The 24,485-nt window shown below is 35.1% G+C and overlaps 1 protein-coding gene and 1 long non-coding RNA gene across 4 annotated transcripts; one reads left to right on the plus strand and one right to left on the minus strand.

The window, feature by feature from the left end:
• Window positions 1–1,741: 1,741 nt before the first annotated feature.
• LOC140983292 (uncharacterized) lies at window positions 1,742–5,547 on the minus strand. Of its 3 annotated transcripts, none has more exons than XM_073450276.1 (6): window positions 5,399–5,547; window positions 5,165–5,322; window positions 2,932–3,188; window positions 2,276–2,363; window positions 2,040–2,106; window positions 1,742–1,964 (listed from the first exon to the last, which is right to left on the minus strand). In XM_073450276.1, exons 2-6 carry the CDS (start codon window positions 5,221–5,223, stop codon window positions 1,911–1,913), a joined length of 525 nt encoding a protein of 174 aa, XP_073306377.1. In that variant the 5' UTR covers window positions 5,224–5,322; window positions 5,399–5,547; the 3' UTR covers window positions 1,742–1,910. The 3 variants fall into 3 exon arrangements, with proteins under 3 accessions (XP_073306377.1, XP_073306378.1, XP_073306379.1); XM_073450277.1 differs by having other exon boundaries at window positions 2,932–3,193; XM_073450278.1 differs by lacking the exons at window positions 5,165–5,322; window positions 5,399–5,547 and adding an exon at window positions 4,269–5,151 and having other exon boundaries at window positions 2,932–3,193.
• LOC140983294 (uncharacterized) lies at window positions 2,371–3,097 on the plus strand. Its single transcript, XR_012176403.1, has 2 exons — window positions 2,371–2,849; window positions 2,885–3,097. It is a non-coding gene; the product is annotated as an uncharacterized lncRNA (long non-coding RNA).
• Window positions 5,548–24,485: the final 18,938 nt, after the last annotated feature.

Raw genomic sequence — 24,485 nt, forward strand, 5'->3', positions numbered from 1 at the left:
AAGAGCTAAATGGGGTTATATATACACACATAGACCGGCACTTTTCATTACATAGTAAAAAAAATCGTGGTCTCCTTGTAGTTCTTGAATTAAGATAAAGTGCTACCCATGGGATACCATGAAAAATTCAGCATCGGACAAAAAAATTAGAGTGAAACATACTGATTCACCAAAAAATTGTCGAGAATAAAAAATATCTTTTAATGCCCTACTTTTGAAACAAACTTCGACATTTAATCACGTTTCAAATGTTCATTTATTAATTTAACAAATAAATTAATAATTTACTGACAAATTTTTTATTATTATTATTATTATCATTATCAGACTAATTGCACCATCAAGACCCAGTAATCAATATCTTTTTCCAACCATGTTTGACTACAGATTGTGCGGTCTCGTGTCAATTATGGCCGATTCTCTATTCTCACCTGTATTTAGAGATAGTTTGATACACATTATAGGATAAACATGTCATATATAATATAAACATAAGTTAAGGATATATAAGATATATGATATTATATTTAATGTTTGGTATGATTTTAATAAGTTAAGGATATATAAGATATATGATATTATATTTAATGTTTGGTATGATTTTAATAAGAGTGATTAAATTTATATATTAGATTGTAATGACAAAATTAACCTTATCATAATAAATTTTATAATTTCAAAGTTGTTGCTTGAGTTCATAATAAATTTTATAATTTCAAAATTGGCGTTACAATTTAAATATAATTTTAAAAAATTATTTAAAAATTTAAATATCATTTTATTTTTATAAATTTATGGCAAAAAAGAAAGAAAAATCAAAAAAATAATTATGTAATTTATTAAATTTAGAACTACATGTGACACTTATAAAAACAAACGAAATACTCAAAAAATTTGAAAAACAATAAATTATTATTGGTTATTTTCTAAAAAACCAAAATTACTATAATTAACAAATTAAAAATCCAAATTGTTCCAAACCAGGTTTCCATATCAAACGTTAGGGTTTATGATTTTTATATATTGAGAGCAATTAAGTCATTTATAGTATTTTTTATCATAAAATTAAAATTATCACATATCATAAAAAAGATATTTTATCTTTATATAAAATTATTTATCACAGACGCATTATATTATCACGAGCTTTCTAAAAAAGAACTAAACGTGGAATAAATAAGATTATTTATCAATCTCTCTTATTTAGTGTACCAAACTATACCTTACAGTTTACACTATCACCACCATTTATATGAAACTGGAAACATCATGCGAAATTCCCAATCGCCCTCGTGCTGAGACTCAAATTAGTATATAAAAGTCGACTAGCTAGTATTTCAAATCCATTAGAAGAATATTTAATTCGTGTTTGAAATTACAAATTCGAACATTTCCAACTTTTTGTCATCCAAATCCAAACTCAAATTACTTTGTTCAATAACTTGCCACTGTCGAACTCGAACATTCCAAACTTTTTCTCCATCCAAATCCAAATTACTTTGTTCGATAACTTATGTTTGAAACGGCCACACCCTTTTCCTCCGGTATCAAGTTCCAACTAAAGACAAACCCAGAAGAAAGGACAATAACAAATCATATTTGAAAGGCAAAACTTTTAATTTTTTGTCTTTCTTGGGTGAGAGATGGAGTTCCCCTCTCACCCACTCCCCTGCACACAAGGCACGCAACTCCATCTCTAAATTCCAAGAATAAATACAAGAACAAAAAACTCACAGAGCCCGAAAACACGGACCACCTAATTACAAATTATTGCCAACTTCGAAACCAGAAATTGCAAGTAGTGTCACACATTTATAATATAAACTTCACTTAAATTGCTCGTTCATTAACCATTTCATCAAGTTACATGCAAGAATTTACGTGCCAGAAAATTTCTATTTCCTCACAAGTCAATCGTAAAGCCCCTCTTGTTCCCACACATCTACCAGAAAATCCACCATTTCCTGTCAATCAAGTAAATAAAAGAGATGAGAAAGTTGGGATAATAAACTGTTTACGCAGGTAGCTACCACACTCACCGCCAGTGGGATAGGCTGGGGGAAAGGCTTGTTGGTCCCAAGCAAACTTTCATACGTTGCATTCCAACTGCAAATTCGGAACAGCATAATATGAAAAGCGTTCTAATTCTAGCCATGTTTCTCAAGGATGATATCAAACAAACTTTGGATGAAGACATTGATATCATGCACATTGTGTCTGCCAAATCTAATGATCAATATCATAACAACTTCAGATAAGTAAATATGAAAGTCACCTCAATTTTGGTTCTTGCACTTGTACATGCTTTTGAGATCGCTTATTTCCAATCCACTGTTGTCTTGTTTGATTCCAGAGAAGAAGACCTTCAACAAATTAATTTGAAATCGTTACAAGGCAGCGAAATACCAAATTTTAATCAAGAAAAACTAGAAGAAAAGGAAGATAGAAATGTTAAATAAAGTTCAACTTCTCAAGTTTATATCAAATCCTCTCTTTTAAGAAGTCACGGGTGTGAGAAATTAAAAGAAACCCAAAAACAAGCAGTTTCTGGTTCTGCGCGAGATTACAAATTTAAAGCAGAAAATCATAGTAATGGAAAAATACTCAAAACTTGCCATTATACTAAGCCTTGATAGTGCCAAATTAAGGATAAGAAATATCAATTGAAGTTGTACAAATCTACAGAACATGCTAAAGTATGGGGCTGAAAACAAAAACAGCCAGTAGATACTGCCAATTTTGGATAAAATATGATTTGAAGCCCATAGTCCCCTAAAGGCTGCATAATTTATATTAGTAATTTGTATTAGTGTTCCTCTGCAACAGATAAAATACATAAGAGGGCAGTAGTGGAGGTGACAGGGCGCAATATGTGTACTTTAAGTTCCTTAAATGCACAGCAAGAGGATAAAATAGCATTGATGTACTTGCCAGGATTAACGAAATCCGTAGGGTGGTTTGAACTGCCAGCACTGCTGTGAGCATCAAAGGTTTGATTTGAAGTACTGATTGATGAGATACTTCTATGGGATTGGAAGGCACTATGGTCCATGGTACCTGAACTGGTGCTCCAGAAATCCTCCGTCAAACTATGTTTCTTTACTCGTTGGCCTTGAATTTTCAGACCCTTGGATGGTTCATCCACAGAAATCACAAGTGGTTTTTTGACACAACATCCTAGGCAACCTCTGCTCTGTTACAAATTTGGTTTACCACCATGCAAATGAATAATGTGACAGAAACTGTTAAGACTACACTTTAGGAATAACAAAGGGAAAACGAACACAGAAAGTGTATGAGTGAGAAGAGATTTTGTCATTAGATAGCCTTGAGAACTTTCATTCCTCTAAAAGTGAATAGTATTATCCAAAACCTCTAATAGTTCTTGGGTAATCGAGCACTGTGGAACAAATTATGTCATAAGTTTTGAATAAAATCAGTTTTATTATGGCAACAAAGGAGCAGCACATATAAATATACTACCACAGATTTGAACACATTTGGTCTAAGGGGATCGATTAATTGTGGTCATTAATGCAAACCCAAGGAACAAAGACAGTATGATATATTCGTAAGAGATAATGCTAACAGTAAAGACAAATGGAGCAATTAATCAGTAGAGGTCATGATTAAAACCGAAAAAACAGATACCATAGCAACTCATAACCCCTTTTCAGGGCAATATTCATAATCCCTTGGATGAGTAAACCAGTTCATGCTGTAAGTTGTAACCATTCTTATATATTGGAAATCATCATCAAGGAACCCATAAATCATCAAAATTTTCAACAGCTGAATTATATGATAGCAAGTAGAAGGAAAATTGTACGTGTCTGACAACAAGAGAGGATGGGGGCAGAAAGGTAAGATAGATAAGTCACTATACTCAAGGAAATTAATACCGACATTACTATACGAGGATAAAATAAAACCATGTTACAGATAAAAAATAAGGAAGAAATATAGATAAAGATGTGAAGCTTGAGCAGTTGTCGTTTCAAATAAACCATATTGGCATATAAGACAATTGAGAGTTTTGCATCTCCTTGGTTAAAAATATATCAACTAATTTTAGTCCAAAAAATTATAGCCACTACAATTGTAGCCGAATAACAAGCATATCATGCCATGTGCCTACACAGTCGGATAATCCAAAATTAAACCATCAAAACGAAATAAAAACTCCAATTCTGCAGATCAACAAATAGAAAGGTAAGTAAAATAGTTATTATATACTCCATTTGATCTAAGCAAAGTTAAGGTCTAACACGAAAAATTTATTTCCATTTATCCTTCAGACTTTCCGTAATCAACCCAACGAGAGCTAGCGAATACTTCTTCAAACAACCTAAGGACAAATATAAATGCCTATTCATACAAATCTCTGTTTCTAAACGATATCTATCACAGACAAATATTGCCATTTTTTGTCTTCAAAAAATAATATTGACATTTTCTTATTTTGTAGCCTTTTCTATTTACAGGTTCCTATTGAGGCATTTCTAAAGTATACAATTACGTAGGGAATGAGTACTACTCGAACAAAATCTTTCAACATCAGGCAAAGCATGATGCCAACTAACGAGAAAAATCAGAACTTTCCGTCTTCTCACGCCATTGTTGCTTTCTTAAAATGGAAGCAAAATAAATATTTGGAACCACATAAGAAGAATATGAATAAAGAAAGCATCCTTATTTCATGACAAAAGGGGTTAGCCAAAAACCCAATAAAAGACACCATATTATCATCAAAGCAAAAAGAAAAACAGAAACAAAAACAAAATTTCTTTGGTAATCATATGTTCCACAAACGTTTATTTACTTTTTGTAGTTACACCCTCTTAGATTCACAGAGATCGCAGCCCCCGAAAAGTAACACAAAATGAATGGTAATTATCGAGGCTAGAATCGTGTCAGCCATTCCCTTCACCTGAACAGGAAAGGTCAAAAACTTTGGCTACCACGGGAAAACATTGAAAAATGCCCACAAAAATTTCCAAAGAAGAGCATATCACCAGCTAATCAATAAATTACCATCCTTTAAAAAGTTGAACCTTGTGCTTCTATACTTAACCAGAATGAAGAATCCCAACATCATCATCCACAAACATGCACACACAGACAGAGACACGGAGAAAGGAAAGGGAGAGGCCGTAAAACTGACCCCATGCATGCAAGTAAATGTGAAATCCAAGACGGGATCGATCTACTCCAGAACAGCATTCACTGACATCTCCAAATTACGATTACTTCCCAACCCAAATCACTCGTTTCGAAGCCCAGATCTCCAAATATCCGCAGAAAGAACAAAAGCACACAAATCTGCGAACAAAAGGAAAATTCAATCGATCCAAAATTCAAGATGCAACGAAAGCAAAATCGAAAATTTGCGGCTTACACTTGCGATTGGATCAGTTACAAAATGCTCGATCTGGTTAGCACACTAGAGAAACTTCTTTACAGCTAGTGAGGAAAGGAGGAGCGTTTTCATTTGCAATTACATTATTACCCTTGTACGGTTAACCTCTCCATTATTGCGTTTTAAAAATGGGTAAATTGGAAAAATATAGTAGCTACCTTGTTTTCGTCTAAAATTTGAACAGTTTTTAAACACTCCATTATTGCGTTTTAAAAATTGGTAAATTCGAAAAATATAGTAGGTATGTTGTTTTCGTTTAAAATTTGAGCATTTTTTTTTGCAAAAACTATAAACAGAAAACTAATCGTTGGATTCAGCTGAATTTTGGATATGATGTTCAAAACATATGATAGTGTATTATGAATGGTGAAGATCTTATTGGACAAAATATTGGCCTGAATATATCACTCGGAAAATGAACAGAACTTCGCCTCACAAAATCTTTGAAAATGTTGCAGCACTTGGGAGAGGATTTTCGAAATATATAGTGAATTTGAAGGTGTGATTTTTGAGAATGATGTGGTGGTATTTATTGGAGTGTGGTGAAAATCTTGCCATATTTTGTTTATAATCCTTCCATAATTTTGCTTCTTTCATAAATTTCGAGAATAAATTACGAGGTGTTTTTTTCCATAATTTCGAGATGCTTCCGTGTTGAGAAAACTGTCTTATATGCAATATTTTCTTGCAATTAGATTGATGTACAACCTAAATTTTCAAAATTAATATTTCTCTTATACTGGATTTCGAATTACATGTATTTATTGACTTGAAATTTCAAATATCATGTATCATTTAATATTTTCAAATTTATTATTTTTACAATAATATACTAACTCGAAATAAATTTGTATGCATGTCTATATTTAAATAAATAATTAATGTCCAAAAATTTGGGTTCTCACATGCATGAATTAGATTGTTGAGACATAAGATGAAAATCGTGAAAAATAATAAAGGATAAAATTATGAACTCATTCTTTCTTTGCTCTAGTACTAGCAAAAGCTAAGTTTAAGGGTGTTTGATGAGTCCATAATTTGTCATGTTTATATTTCTTAATTTGATATTTTTCATTGATTTTGAGCATAAATAAGCTATTATTTATATTCATATTATAGGAGAAAAGAGCTCGAAAGAGTGAAAAAAACATGAAAATCGGCTGAAAAGTGCAAAGCTGAAAAAGCGAGTAGAATTTGCAGCAACTCGCACTAAAAAACTAGTGTGGGTGTGTTACTTTTGCTGCCCAAAGTCTGTTGAGACATTGAATTCTCACACCCAAGACGCAACGGAAGTTTAAAAATTTTTGCTTAGGCGTTGTGTGTTTAAAATCATTCATATGACGTTTTAGAATCATACCTTTGCGTTCTCAACGCTGGACTCCAAACTATTCCGGTGTTTAAGCGGATATAGCCCTTCTTGTAATTTCCTACGAACGGCTCTTCCTTTGATCTCTTAATTGGGTCCACGATCGAAAACTTTGTTCCTTGCTTGGATTGCACACTAGAAATTGCAAACAATTTCTTCGTTGAGACTGGACGCCCGAATTTCCTAAATCCGGAGACGGTGTAGCAACGACACAAGGAAAAAAATTGTGGCCAAAATTTTCTTCACCCCTTTTCTATGTGGCCGTAAGTTTTTCCCAAAACTTTTAAATTGGCCGAGAACTTTTTATCTAAAAGGGTGGGAATTTTTTTTTTTTTTTGCTTTCATAATTGATTCTTAATCAATTATTAATTAAGCTAATTATCTCCATAATCATGTTTTACATTGACTTCCTTTCCAATTTTGCCGTGAGGTTGCTTTGCAATTGAGAAGGAATTTTTAGAATTTTATGGAAAAAAAATCTCTATGGAATTATGCCCTCTTATAGTGTACTTATAGAGTGAGACTCTTAATCTAATTAGGAGTTCCTCTCCCACAAGGACTCTTCTAATTTTATTATATTTAAACTCTCATATAATTAATATATAATGTATTTATTAACATTTAATAATACATGATATAATAATATCATATACACATATTTTATATCACCATATAAAATATATACATGTATATGTATATCAAATTAAAAAACCATTATTTAATTTATAAATTAACTCATTAGTTAATTTAATTCTAGACTCCTCTAGAACAACATGAGAATTTGTGCATGTTAATAGTCACCACTACTAGCACAATCATTTAATTAGTAAATTCTCAATTCACTAAATAAATTAATCCGAACTCATTATAACCCCGATCGACGATCCGAAAGAACCGATATACCAAGGATACAACTCTTGTTCATATAATGAAAATTGAAAATTTCGAAGATCAAAATTTTCACTTACCATATTGGGCAGCTGCCATTTTTAGTGAACTCCTTCACAAAACAGGCAGTTCCACTCTTCTTCCTTATTTAGCAATCATGCCAACTTCCATTTCTTCCATCCTATGGAATCAGCTCATAAACTCCTTTATAAGCTTCTTGTTTGATCTCCATCAAACTGTAGTCGTCAAATTCCAACTCCTTGAAATTTGACTATATCAACGGGAACATAGAATCCGATACTTGTATGACCCTCAATGGTTCAGGGATACAGATAGCCATGGGTTCACATCTCCATGTGATTCAGAAATAACATTTATTCTTATTTGGGTTTACCCTAGTTAACCCCATTCTTTTCATCAACTCCTTGATCAAGAATGGCAGAACTCATTTCTGATTGCACCCATCGGATCATGGTAAGAGCTTCTAGTAGTATCGCCCCATGATCCCTAGGTATCACTAATAGTGCCTGCAAGAACCTTTAGTCATTGTTAGCGTACAGTACGGTCCTTTCAACACATATATCCCGATCGAATCTGTAACCATTGTTATATCGAGAGTTGCATATGAGTTCGATAACGATGCGATTTATCTTTGAGTACTAATAGTGGCATGGTATGTGCAACAAGGAAAACACATTTCTCTAAAGCACATTTCTTGCTCTGGCCAGATACTCCTTGCACTATTAACTCATCAGATCACATAAGATATCTTCACCCGTAAGCAAACGGTGAATCCCCGACTATAATGCATTTGCTCCTACGTATTTCGAAACTTCACCCAACCTTGCCATCTGATGACCCTCGATGGAGTCGGTAAACGGATTAAAGTGCATGCTAGTACGTATAGCCCCTACATTGTCCCGGGTTAAAGGACTAATGGTGTACAACCATAACTGCGGACTATTCCACTCGATAAGTGGGAACCACTTGGATAGTCTGAGGGAGGGTTGTTCATTGCATCATCATATGATCACTCATCTGTGTGCCCTTACCAATGAAACATGGTGTTTACTCCACTGATGCTAGTCTCGAGCTCGAGCGACCTTTATCATTGTTTTAGGCGGCTGATTCGACTAGGAACCTGTTTAGAATATACGATACACTTCCTAATGAGTTTCATGATCTTACGTTGCGACGCATACCTTATGGTACCTATTGTATATTCAAGAACTTTATCTATGCAGCTTGCATGGGTATATAGATAAAGTATAACGCCATAATCGAATAAAATCGTAAAATATCATTAAAATAAAGATTCTTTTACATTAGAGTCAATAAAGCTCAAGGCACAAGTTGGCTTGTAGGGCACCTACTCTAACAATCTCCCACTTGCCCTAAAGCCAACTACCCATAGATCTTAAACCCATTGCTTCGCGATGCTTCTCAAACAATGGTCTTGGCAGGGGCTTCGTTAGTGGATTAGCAACATTATCTGCGGAGGAGACTCTCTCTACCAATATGTCTCCTTTTCCCACAATCTCCCGGATTATGTGGAACTTCCTCAATATATGTTTGGATCGATGATGAGACCTCGGTTCCTTTGCTTGCGCAACGACACCGGTGTTGTCACAGTAGACCGAGACTGGATCAACTGTTTGAGGAATGACACCCAACTCTTTGATGAAATTCCTCATCCAAACACCCTCCTTTGCTACATCCAATGCAGCTATTTATTCGGCCTCACTGGTTGAATCCGCTGTGGTGTCTTGCTTGGAACTCTTCCAAGAGACAGCACCACCATTGAGCTTGAATACAAATCCAGAGGTTGATTTCGAATTATCCACATCTGATTGGAAGCAAGAATCAGTGTAGCCTTCCAATTTTAATTCTCCACTCCCGTATACTAAGAACAAATTCTTAGTTCTTCTCAAGTACTTAAGAATGTCATTTACTGCTTTCCAATGAAGTAGATCGGGATTCGTCTTATATCGGCTTGCAACACTCAGTGCATATGCAATATAAGATCGAGTAGATATCATACCATACATAATACTGCCAATGGCAGACGCATATGAAATGCGGCTCATGGTTTCTATCTCTTCATCAGTCTTAGGGCACATAGACTTGGATAGATTCACACCATGAGACATTGAGAGATATCATCTCATGGACTCTTCCATAGAGAATCTCCTCAGTATGGTATCGATATATGTGGATTGGGTGAGCCCTAGCATCCTCTTTGATCTATCCCTATAGATCTGTATTCCTAATACATATGATGCTGCACCCATATCTTTCATGGAGAACTTACCAGCTAATAATACTTTAGTTGACTGCAACATCCCTACATCATTCCCAATGAGTAGTATGTCATCAACATAAAGTACTAGGAATGTCACTTGCACTCCCACTAACCTTCTTGTATACACAAGGTTCCTCAGGATTATTGACAAAATCAAACTCTTTGATAGTGTTGTCAAATCTGAGGTTTCAGCTCCTTGATGCATGTATGAGTCCATAAATGGATCTCTGAAGTTTGCATTCCTTATGCCCACTTCCTACTGATGCGAATCCTCCATGTTGAGATATGTAAATCTCTTCTTTAATATCCCAACTAAGGAATGATGTCTTCACATCCATCTGCCATATTTCATAGTCATATTATGCTGCTATGGCTAGCAGTATCCTAATGGACTTGAACATCGCGACTGGAGAAAATGTTTCCTCATAGTCAACACCTAGTCTTTGAGTATATCTTTTTGCTACCAATCTAGATTTGAAGGTCACCACCTTCTCATCCCCTCCAAGTTTATTTTTGTAAATCTATTTGCATCCTATGGGAACAATTCCCTCAGGTGGATCTACTAAGGACCATACTTGGTTCGAATACATAGAGTCCATCTCGGACTGCATCGCTTCAAGCCATCTAGATGAATCGGCATCAGACAAAGCTTCTTGAAATTTCTTTGATCACATCCAGGAATGGGCTCACCTTGGCCCTCTTCAAGAAGCAGGCTCAACCTATTAGGCGGCCTTTAGATCCTTTCGGATCTCCTAGGAGCTTGTGTTTTTTTGATTGGATGTTGGGGTGTGGGTTCTGCTGGCGGCTTTCTCATCCATATCTCATATGGAGTTTTATTCACTGCCTTTCTATGGACTTGATTCAACAACCTTCCCGCTGTTTCAAGTGCATATCTCCAAAAGGATGGCGGCAATTTAGTGAATCCCATCATAGATCGAACCATGTCCATGTCGTCTAATTACAATGTTCTGACACACCATACAACTGGGGTGTGGCAGGCGGAGTCCACTGTGAGATAATCTCATTCTCTTTAAGGTAGTCTTGAAACTCAGTACTCAAGTATTCTCCACCTCGATCTAATCGTAGTGTTTTAATACTCTTTCCTAATTGCTTATCTACTTCTACTTTGAATTCTTTGGACTTTTCAAATGCTACAGACTTGTATTTCATTAAATACACATACCCAAACCTCGAGTAGTCATCGGTGAAAGTGATGAAGTAGGAATGGCCAAATCTCGTGCTAACACTTAGCGGGCCACACACATCTGTATGGATCAAATACAACAGATCATGTGCACATTCCACTTTCCCTAGGAAAGGGGCTTTGGTCATTTTTCCTTTCAGACATGACTCACATGCCTTTAGAGACTTTATGTCTGACGAGTCAAACATGCCATCTCCCACTAGCTTGTGCATCCTTCGTTGGAAATATGTCCTAGCCTAACATGCCAAAATGTGCTTAGTTTAGACTATCTTGTTTTCTTTTGTTTATCGTTGTTGAAATTCGTGTTTACTTGGACATTCACTTAACATTGCCAAAACATTTCTGGCCCAGATAATTTCTTATGTCCAGACTTCTTGCAGTGAAGCAAACATGTTCTAACTTATCGGGCTTTGTCAAATTCCAGGCCCACTACCTTCTCAATAGACCCAATCATACTTACACCATGCTCATTGGCAAGAGCCCCATCTTGCATGCGTGTAGTCGTGTGTTCCTTGAAAGTGGTGTGCATCATTATGCGAGTTTCATGCATTATGCAACTCTTGCATGTGTATTTTGAATGTCAACAGCATTTAACATTTCCTCAAACTGTCTCTACAGTTCATTTGACATAGAAGCAAGCATGTAACACTTTAACTTGCATGTTATGGTCCCACCATCTTGCATGATTTGTCAGTTCAGCAAGACTGACATTAGTGTGAATGCTATTTTCTCCGAATTCAGAACAATTTTCCCAGCCAATCTTGAAAATTAGTCTTCGGTTAGCTTGTTTTAATAACAGATATGAATTACGCGATGAAATCATAAATATACTGCTATGGAAACAGAATAAACGTTACCGACTATTTTAAAATATTTTGTAAGACGTAAAATATGGACTTTTGTTTTTACGAATTGCCTCCCACTATTTTGACATTTTCACCACCCTCTGATGACAAACGGGAAATCCAATTTCCTTAGTGAGTACGTAAGGCCCAATTGCGAAATTATGATCCCGAATAATATCGGTCAATCATAACTTCCAAAAGGTAGAGCCCAATTGCAACTCTTTGCAACCCTTACGTAATTTTGCCTCACGTTTGAGGAAGGTCCAATAATATGATCTCCTTTCTCTTCACGTGTCGAGCCCGACCCATCAATGTTGAACCTTAATGGACGGTCGCCATGAGATCCTCCAATAATATGAGCCGAAGTCATGAGAGTTCCACGTAGTTCACATCAAATATGTCAGTGGAAGTCACAGCTTTCCGGCGTCCAGGCCTCCCCAATAATATGAGCCAGACACTGACCGTGGGTAGCGTTCATCATGCAACCACCGTTGATGGAAGGCAAGGAATTATTAAACTTTCTTTTAATTATCTTTTTAATGGGCTTGATTTAAATTTTGGATCTCATCCAAAATGAGGGATTTTTAATTTTAAAATTTGTCTCATCATTAATTTTAAAACTCGTGTCTTGATTGTTTGCATGATTACCGGATTCATGCAACTCTTGTCATTATATTAATAATAACGCACATACAAATTATTTATAAAATATCACATACATCATAAATAATAAAGGATGAACGATAACCGAGAGCTAATTGATCCGTACGAGCCACATACGGATCCATGTCCATAACCTAGGGAAATGCAAGGATGCAAATGCAACTATTACATAAGCTTCCAAAATTTACATGTCTTCGATCTTCAAAACCTTTTTCGAGGATCTCGGGCCCACCGTCTTCAAATCTTGATCTTCCACTAATTCTAATATTTACATTAAATATCCATGGCACATTGGGATACAAATTTAAGGGTGGGAACGGACCATAAACCAGGTCCACTTTTAATTATCAAATAATCAAAAATTACAACATGTAAAAACATAACATACACTTAGAAAATTGGTCATGGCTCTCGATCATCCTTTTAACATATAATATCATATATTATATAAATACGATAATATCACATATTATCAATAAATCGTGTATCTCGTAAATTATCACTAACCGCCATAATTATCAAATTAAATAAACACTTTTATTTAATTTCAAATAATTAAATTTCTCGTAAAACACCTTTTACCATAAATAATTAAAATCATATTTCTATTATTTATTTTGTAAGAAATTGATTTTATAAAAATTATTGTAAGGTAAAATCGTCCGTATTTTCATAAACTATCAATTTAACCGAAAATTTTAAAAAATCAGAAAATCGTCCATAGGCCCGAACAATTCAAGCCCACGACCTAGCGCGGGGCCCGAGACGTTCCCGAGAACCCGCCCGCACCGCCCGCCTGTTGCCCGATCCAATCGTGCGATGGCGGGCACGCTGTGCGCTGGCCGCTCCGTACGTGCGGCGCCTGGCGGGCACGCAGGCGCCGCACGTGCAGCGCTGGGCCCGCACGCCGCGCGGCTGCTGCGCGCGCGTCTGCCTGGAACAGTTCCGAGCAGACCCAAAATGTTTTTCTTTTCAAAAACAGATTTTTCAAAAATAATTTTTAGGGGCGTTTTTCATAAAAATTCTTACGCGCGCGTCTGTTCCGGGCAGACCCAAAATGTTTTTTTTTTCAAAAATAATTTTTAGGGGAGTTTTTCATAAAAATTCTTACGCGGTTAGAAATAATAAACTCAACCCAATTTAATTAAAACACACGATTGAAAATAACCTGGCTCTGATACCACTGTTGGGACATCAAATTCTTACACCCAAGATGCATCGGAAGTTTAAAATTTTTTGCTTGGGCGTTGTGTGTTTAAAATCATTCATAGGGCGTTTTAAAATCATACCTTTGCGTTTTCAACGCTGGACTCTAAACTATTCCGGTGTGTAAGCGGATATAGCCCTTCTTGTAATTTCCTACGAGCGGCTCTTCCTTTTATCTCCTAATTGGGTCCATGATAGAAAACTTTGTTCTTTGCTTGGATTGCACTAGAAATCGCAAACAATTTCTTCGTTGAGACTGGACATCCGAGTTTCCTAAATCTTGAGTCGGTGTAGCGACGACACAAGGAAGAAACTTGTGGCCAAAATTTTCTTCTCCCTTTTTCTATGTGGCCGTAAGTTTTCCCCAAAACTTTTAAATTGGCCGAGAACTTTTTATCTAAAAGGGTGGGAAGTTTTTTTTTCTTTCATAATTGATTCTTAATCAATTATTAATTAATCTAATTATCTCCATAATCATGTTGGACATTGACTTCCTTTCCAATTTTTCCGTGAGGTTGCTTTGCAATTGAGAAGGAATTTTGAGAATTTTATGGAAAAAAAATCTCTATGGAATTATGCCCTCTTATGGTGTACTTATAGAGTGAGACTCTTAATCTAATTAGGAGTCCCTCTCCCACAAGGACTCTAATAATTTCATTATATTTAAACTCTCATATAATTAATATATAATGTGTTTATTAACATTTAATAATACATGATATAATAATATCATATACACATATTTTATATCACCATATAAAATATATACATGTATATGTATATCAAATTAAATAACCATTATTTAAATTAAATAACCATTATTTAATTTATAAATTAACTCCTTGGTTAATTTAATTCTATACTCCTCTAGAACATATATGAGAATTTGTGCATGTTAATAGTCACCACTACTAGCACAATCATTTAATTAGTAAATTCTCAATTCACTAAATAAATTAATCCGAACTCATTATAACCCCGATCGACGATCCGAAAGAACCGATATACCAAGGATACAAATCTTGTTCATATAATGAAAATTGAAAATTTCGAAGATCAAAATTTTCACTTACCATATTGGGCAGCTGCCATTTTTAGTGAACTCCTTCACAAAACAGGCAGTTCCACTCTCCTTCCTTATTTAGCAATCATGCCAACTTCCATTTCTTCCATCCTATGGAATCAGCTCATAAACTCCTTTATAAGCTTCTTGTTTGATCTCCATCAAACTATAGTCCCCAAATTCCAACTCCTTGAAATTTGACTATCTCAACGGGAACACAGAATCCGATACTTGTGTGACCCTCAATGGTTCAGGGATACAGCTAGCCGTGGGTTCACATCTCCATGTGATTCAGAATAACATTTATTCTTATTCGGGTTTACCCTAGTTAACCTCATTCTTTTCATCAACTCCTTGATCAAGAATGTCAGAACTCATATCTGATTACACCCATCGGATCATGGTAAGAGTGTCTAGTAGCATCGCCCCATGATCCCCTAGGTATCACTGATAGTGCCTGCAAGAACCTTTAGTCATGGTTAGCGTACAGTACGCTCCTTTCAACACATATATCCTGATCGAATCTGCAACCATTGGTATATCGAGAGTTGCATATGAATTCGATAACGATGCGATTTATCTTTGAGTACTAATAGTGGCATGGTATGTGCAACTAGGAAACACCTTTCCCTAAAGTACACTTCTTGCTCTGGCCAGACACTCCTTGCACTATTAACTCATTAGATCACATAGGATATCTTCACTCGTAGACGAACGGTGAATCCCCGACTACAATGCATTTGCTCCTACGTATTTCGAAACTACACCCAACCTCGCCACCTGATGACCCTCAATGGAGTCGGTAAACGGATCAAAGTGCATTCTAGTACGTATAGCCCCTACATTGTCCCGGGTCAAAGGACTAATAGTGTACAACCATAACTGCGGACTATTCCACTCGATAAGTGAGAACCACTTGGATAGTCCGAGGGAAGGTTGTTCAGTGCATCATCATATGATCACTCATCTGTGTGAATGGACATCTCTATGCCCTTCCCAATGAAACATGGTGTTTACTCCACAGATGCTAGTCTCGAGCTCGAGCGACCTTTATCCTTGTTTTAGGCGGCTAATTCGACTAGGAACCTGTTTAGAATATACGATACACTTCCTAATGAGTTTCATGATCTTACGTTGCGACGCAGACCTCATGATACCTATTGTATATTCAAGGACTTTATCTATGCAGCTTGCATGGGTATACAGATAAAGTATAATGCCATAATCGAATAAAATCGTAAAATATTATTAAAATAAAGATTTTTTTACATTAGAGTCAATAAAGCCCGAGCCACAAGTTGGCTTGTCGGGCACCTACTCTAACAAAGTCATCCTTGAAATTCTACATTATTTAATTTATTTTAGTTTATTGAAATATTCGTCTTGATTTTCTAAATAAAGTTGAGATTATTTTAATTACATTTTAATTCTCGTGGGAATGATATTTTACTCATCGTATATCAAAACTTGATATTGTGCCCTTGAAAGTGAAAATCAAGCAACAAATGTATTTTGGAGATTCTAGAAATTAAACCGGAGCATTATTTTTTCTCTATTATTGCTCAAATATTATATTTAGTGTAGATTTATACAAAGAAAAAAAATTGATTTGTGAAGAGAAAATTTGCAATTGAAAGAATATGTCTTAGTTTCATTGCATACTATAACAACTTGGACTATCCACCAACTCGGATACAACTTGAAGGCTGCATAATCTTAATTATTGGTCTTAAGGTGGTTGATATTGTGTGTCTGTCACATTCAATTGAGTTTCCAACCTGAAACAATGAGATTTTACTATAGATGTATTGCCCTCACCGCAGATGTATCGACTAATCAATCAAAACATGTGAAATACTTGGTGTTGTGAATCGTGTTTTCTCATGCCCAAAAGCAGCGGAAGTTTTAAAAAATTTTAAATCTTGACATTCAAGATATTGTTTTGAGCACTCGATATAGTTTTAATAGAATAAACATACATAGGATGTTTAAAACTTTTATTTTTGGTGAAAGATTCACTTGACTCCAACTATTCCAAGATTAGCGGAGATAGCTCTTAATGTATTCCTTATGAACTTTCTTCAAGGCTCCTTTTCTTCAATCCTTCTATCAAGTCCACGACTATATCAAATGTTCCTCTTCTAAATTACACTAGAAATTTAGAAGGATTTTACGTTGAGATTGATATGAAGTAGCCGAAAAACAAGGAGAGTGGGGGAGGTGATTTTCGAAAATCCCTTGGCTTAGAGGATAGGGTTTTTGAAAATTATGAGTGAAAAAAAAAATCAAATAACCCTAAACTTATTACACATATATAAGCTTAGGGCCCATTAATTTAAATTAAATACTTAATGTGCTTAATCAATTAATTATTCTAGTCCAACTAGTTAATTAATTAATTAATCTTTTAAAGTCCAATTAAGAACCTTAATAATATGTATGTTAGTATTGTACTCCTACAATCTCATTATACATATACCCATTACATTTAATTTAAATCCTTTATATATTCAACATTTGAATTTAATATTTAAATTATAAATTAAACTCCTTCAATTTATTATCTCCAAAATTTAATAGTCATAAATTCAACTCCTTGAATTTATGTCTCAATGTTTAAATTCAACTCATTGAATTTATTATCTCAATATTTTATATAAATTCAACTCCTTGAATTTATTATCTCAACGGGGACAAAATAATCCAGTATTTGTGTGACATTAATGGTTCAGGGATACAGCTAGCCATCGGTTCACAATTCGTTGTGATTCAGGACATAATCTTTTATTTGAGCTTATCCTAATTTGTCACATTACATGTATCAACAATTGATCATTAGAATGTCAGAAATCATATTTCTGATTAAACTCATCGAATCATGGTAAGAACGTATAGTAGAATCGCCCCATGATTTCCTAGGTATCACTGATGGTGCCTGCAAGAATCAGTCAGTTATGATTAACGTACAGTAAGATCCCTTCATCTCATATATCCCGATCGAATCTGTAACCATTGGTTCATCGAGTGTTACATAAGAATTCGATATCTCTGTGACACATCTTTAATAATAAATAGTGGCATCGCATGTACAATTGGAGAACTGCTTCTTTAACGTACATCTTATACTATGACCAGATATTTCATGCACTATTATTTCATCAGATCACACAGGATATCCACACCCATAGGTGAGCGGAGAATTCATGACTACAATGCACTGGCTCCTACATGCGTCGCAACTGTACCAAATCTCGTTACCTGATGAGCCTCCTGGAGCCGGTAAATGAGTCAAAGCAAAATCCTAGCATATAGAGCCTCAATGTTGTCCCGGATCGTAAGAACTAATGATGTACAATCATATTCACGGACTTATCATCTCGATGAATAATAACCACTTGGAAAGTCCTAGGGAGGGCGATTCGGTATAATCATCATATGACTACCCATCTGCATGTTTGGACATTTCTATGCCCTTACCAAGAAACGCGGTACACAACATCACATATGCTAGTCTCGAGCTCAAGCGATCTTTATCCATGTTTTAGGCAGCTGAATCAACTAGGAACGAATTTAGATTATACAGTGTTTATAAACGAGTTTCAACATCGAATTACGATTCATTTGTATTAAAGTAAAATCAAGGTCTTTATCTATGTTGATCACATGGGTATAAAGATAAAGAAATAAAAAACCATGAAATAATGAATTATATTAAAATAAAGATTGTTTATTACAAATGAGTCAATAAATTCCCTATCCAACAGTTGGCTTACAGGACATCTACTCTAACACTTGGAAAATATAACGAGGAATGCATGATTTATGGTACCATAATTTAGGTGCGTATTTACATTAAAGTACACTGTTCACTTAAATAGTTTATAAATATCTCTTTTATTCCATGAGAATTAAAACAGAAATTTTTAAACCTTTGTTGACATTACATATGTTTATATTTAAAAATTTAATTGTATTTAAGATTTAACTTGTCGATTAATATGTACATAAAAAAGGACAAAATGTATGAAAAACCAAAGTCATATCTAGCGAATCACAAGACCATTTGGCTAATTTTAGGTGCGTTATATCAAGTTCCACTCCTTATTTTCTTCAGAGTCCGTAAGGCCGATATAGTAAGTGTAAGGTCCAAAATTAAGACGACGTAATCCAAACTGCATGCAAATCTAGTGAATATGAAAAATGAGTAATCAATTGATTTAATTGCTTAATTGAAGATGTGATATGCATGATTATATGTTAAATAGGATTTTATTGTCATGATGCATAGAACTGTATTTTTAAGGATTATTCGAGTTGCGATCGAGGAACGGAGACCGAATGCTGAAAAACGTAAAAAGTTTTTATTAAATAATTGATTTTAATTATTTAAAGTATGGTTAATGGTTTTTCATATTTTTGAAAATAAGGAGTTTTGAGGTGATTTTATATGTCTGGACGTAAATTTTATCGGTATTGGTTTTTCAACAAAAATGCGAACTTAATGGCAACCCGGCTAATAAATTCACAAACTGTAATGCCCGAGATTTTTATTATGTTAATCGGAGAGTAATGATTATGACTTGTTGCTAGTATACAGATTTGGTACCAGATTATGTTAAAAATTGCGGTTATGAGATTATATGATGTTGTGATATTGACTCGATTGATGATTGAGTTGTCGGTATATCGAAATGACGCCGTTACAATGTCGAATTGTACTGAGATTGAATATTGATCCTTACATGTCTTACATGGAATGATATGTTGATAGTGTACTACTCGACATTGTCATTGCCAGATTGAGTATTGACAGCTTCGAATTCAAGACTTCGACTTCGTCAGATCGTCAAAAGAAAGGTATAAATCAATGTTGAACCGGGATGATATAACTCGAGTTAGATCTGACTTGAGTTTCCCTAAATCACATACTTATTTGATTGCATTGATGTTTGCAAGTTATGAGATTGATATGCTTAGTCTATTGAGTTATAGCAAAGCATGTATTGAGTCAGGGCGGTGGTGCCTAGTCAATGGCGGAGGTGCCAAGTCTTTGGCGGATATGCCAAGACACTGGATGCTTGGTTTATATCGATGTTGCGTAGGAGCGGATCGGCTTCTATTGCGGAGATTCGGTATATTCTGCCAATGTCCAGGAATCGGGATCCCTAGATTAGAAATGAGTTGAGTCTGAGATGTTGAGTTACGAGTTTATTTACAGCTTTATATTGATTCATGTCTTTCAGATTATGATACATGTTATTGATATCGGTTGCATGCTTTTATATCAATTCATATGATTGCATGTACACATTGTTTATACTGAGAATATTATTCTCACCGGAGTTATCCAGTTGTTGTTGTGTCTGTATGTGTGCATGACAACCGGTGGGACATGATCAGGGTCAAGAAGAGGATGAGAGAACAAGATTAGCGTGGAGATTCGGACCCAGCAGTAGAATAGGTTTCATCACTTGATATGTAGTGGTTGAACCCTAGTTTGATATAGATCTATGTTGTACAAGACTTGTACTTTTAACTTGTGATATGTATATCAGATTGATTACATTATGTTCCGCACGGTATTTTTTTAAAAAAAATTTAGACCCAATTGATTTAATTGATCCAATTATTCCCAAGAATGATTAAGAAATGAATTAGCGTCCGGGTCCCCACACAAACTATCCTAAACAAAATAATTTTTGTTATTTAATTAAATATTATTGGGCTTATTTTGAAGGCTTAATAGGCCTAAGTCCTATTAGTAGAATAATTTACTATATAATATGTTAAAACCCCTTCCCCAACACACATAACTCACACCCCAATTCAGATTTCGGCTCACACAAAAACTCTGCCCACACTATACACGACACACACCTCAAGTGGGAAGAACAATAAAAAAAAAAAAAAGCTTCAAGGGTTTAACAAAGCCTAGGCTCTCCTCGTCGCTGTCCTTCATCGTCAACGGATAATGGTGCGTTTAAAACACAAAGGCACGTCATACATCTCCCTTTCTCATCTATCACATCGTATTATTGTTAAATTATGTTTGTTTGAAAAAGCTTGAGATTTTTGTTAATATTTTTGGATTATGTCATGCACATGGGATAAACATATGACTCCATGATCCAAACTCACGTTTTCTTGTGTTTAAGAGGCTGTCATGACCTAAGCTATTATCAAGAGATGTTTTTATACAAGTTAGGGAGTCCTAAGTCGCTACCAAACGCTGCACACACGATCACATGAAGAAAGTTGTTGTCATGGAGATCATAGGTTTGGTTTTCATGTATTAGGTGCGTGGCTTGGTTCGGCTAGGGCCAGGACTTGCCAAGGTCGTATAGGAGTCAGGGGGAGAGTCCTAGACAAGCTAGGACTCGAGAACAGGGCTAGGGCCAGGACTTGCCAAGGTCATATAGGAGTCAGGGGGCTGCACGATTTTTGTGCAGCAGCACGCTGTGAGTCAGGGGTTGGTTTAAGGGGCTTGGCATGGGCTAGGTCAAGTGTTAAGGGTCTTAGGTGGGTGCACGGCATGCTGGTTCATGGGATGGGGCAATGGATAGGTCCTAGGCGCTTGAGCGAGGAGTCCTTGTCTTGGAGGGGTCTCGACCGTGGCTTGCAGCAGGGGCTGTTAGTTCTTATGGTCAAGTAGGGTCTAGGGAAGGCTTGGCTCGAGGTTGGCTCAGGTCGGCTCGAGCTTGGCTCGATGAAACACCAAGGTGTCTCGAAGGGGGCTTGTTCGAAGAGCTTAGGGTTTTCTAATTAGAAAATAATTCGATTCATGGCTCACGGGGGTCGAGTCATGGTTCACAATGGCTAAAATAATATAAAAAGTCTAAGTTTTACGTTTAGGAATTTTATTTTAAAGTTTGGGATTTTTCGGGATCAAAACACCGTCAAAAAGATTAATTAAAGGTAAATTAAAAAGTCTTTCTTTTAATCTAAATAAAATTATGAGAATTGTAATTTAAGCTTAAATAATTATTTGGGACATGTTAGAGTCAATGAAATCAAGAAAAAGTCAAAAACGTAAAATGTCACGTCTAGGGGTAAAACGATCTTTTTACACCTAAAAATTAGTAAACGTCATAGCAGTGCTATAAATGCTGTTTTTATGATATTATGATTATTGTTAAATGTTTATGAAATTTTACATTGATAGGCTCATAATAGTTGGTATTTTTTGTTGTCATATCTCTCATTGTTACCACTTTCAACGTGCTTAATTGACACATTTTTGTGTGATTTTATTGTAGGAAGAAGTTTTCTATTCATTCGATAAATCTGGGATAAAAAAGGTGATTTTATAGCACAATTAAAGTTGCCGATATGATCTTAGTGGAAGACTTGAACAGAAAAATTTAGAAGTGATTTTTGGATAAGGCGTGATCACGTCTTGTGACTATTCTTCAGCTGCCTAAGGAGAATCAAGGAAATTTCATATCAAGGAATAAATACAAGATATAGTTTTTTTTCCATAAAAACTCAATATTCTAGTGGATGTTCATAATATCTTTTAGATTTTAGAATGACAAGATAAGATTTTTGTAACCAACAAATTATTCAAAAAGAGATAGACACAATCTCACGTGGATTGAGGAGGCCGCAACAGAAGAATTTAAGAAAAAAGAAAAGAAAGAAGAATTCTCCTCCAATCCAAAAAAGAGACTCACGTGAAGGAGGCAAAAAAAAGATTAAAAAGAAAGAATTCTCCAATTTCTTCCTCCACAACTCACGCACAAGAGAAGAAAAAAAGGCGCAAGAATTTCTCAACTTTTCTCCACAACTTTAGGCTAAGTTTTATTTCTGATTTAAGGGTGGTTTTTACTGTTTAATTTATCACTGTGAGGTATTCGTTCTTATATTCAATATTCTTTTTATTCCAAATATTTGTCGATTTATGATTTAATTCTATGAACATTGTATATCGATTAATCTGACAATTTAATTCGATATATAATTTTCTATTACTATCCATGAATTCAGTGATCTGTAATTGTCATGGATGATTGGTACACGAGTAGCATAGATTAGATGTGTTGTGCTATCATAATATATTTAATTTAAATAAATCAACATAACTGAATTTATCAATTGCAGCTATCTCGGTTGTTAGATTTCAGGATTAATTATTTTCATAAATCCAAAAGCTATTGTTAATTAATATGGAACGCTATCGTGCCCAGTTGGTTATTGATAAGTTTTGACTGGATGCTGGGTTCGTTCAATTAATTTAGGAAAACACATGAATTTTAGCGGCTATCCCTATAATTCTAAAGCTAATTGTTTGGAACAACTTGAATAAATTATTTGTTTGCCGATGAACAGTAATATAATTAAATAGTAGAACTCCCTTGAATCAGATCTTTCTCATATTAAATTCTTCATTTTATTCTAGTTGGTTAATTATCATTTTAATTTATTAATTTTCTTTCTTGGATAAATTTAGTTTAGTACTTTATTAAATTTATATCCCAAAATCCCCCTTGTATTTACATTTTACTCGAAAGAAATCATCCTCCGTTCCCTATAGATTCGACCCTGCTCACCATTACACTAATTTTATTTAGAGAGTAGGAATTTAAGTTTGGTGGCACAACGACAGCACACCAAATTTTGGCGCCGTTTGTCACGCCCCGTGTCCGAAGCGATGGTGACATCCGGCATTGTGTAACAATTATATTGAAAACAATAAAGTCTCGTATCAAATCAAACCAGTCTTTTTTTTTAATATATTATTGTCTTACAATGACAATGAAATAAATACATCAGAGATGCGAAATGCGGAAAACTAAACAAAAGGGATAACTTGGTTCTTGATCTTGATCATCGTTCACCAACCCCAGAAAGCTTCCTGGTCCTCCTCATTTATTTGTTCTTCATTTTTATCTTAAATTTGTAAGGGATGAGTTTTTTGGGAAACACTCAGCAAGTGGGGGTCGATCGATTCCAAGATACATATAGAACTTAATCTTTAAAACATTTCTTTAACAAACTTTCAAAATTTATATTCTTATCTTAACCAGACGGAAACCAACCGAAAAAAAGACGGAACTTATCAAATGATTCAGAACAGAACAGAAACACTTCAGATCATTTCAGAACAGACAAAACACAACACTGTTACTCATATCATATTCATGGTCAAATTATCCTCAATATGTTAGTCCTCTAAGGGGTGAGGCCAGATCATGGTTGTATACCCACCAATGGGGGCCAGAACAGAACATGGTTTTATACACACCAATGGGGGCCAGAACACAACTACAATTCTCGTCCCATTTCAATTTCAAATCGTAACAGTGCAAACAGAATTCGGAAGTCACAGACAGAACTTTTTAGATATTCAGATTTCAGAGTTTTCATACTGACACAGCAGAATCAAGAAGTTCGAAGCACAGAAGAGAACACATAATCGATCGTAATTTTAAATGAAACAGGTTATTATTTTCGAAAAAAAAGACACACCAACATGCATGTCACGCTATTTATATCAATGTTTCAAAAATACAACGAAATACATAACAAA

Source organism: Primulina huaijiensis, chromosome 8 (genome assembly GCF_012295235.1).
Source record: "Primulina huaijiensis isolate GDHJ02 chromosome 8, ASM1229523v2, whole genome shotgun sequence".
Taxonomy (NCBI): Eukaryota; Viridiplantae; Streptophyta; class Magnoliopsida; order Lamiales; family Gesneriaceae; genus Primulina; species Primulina huaijiensis.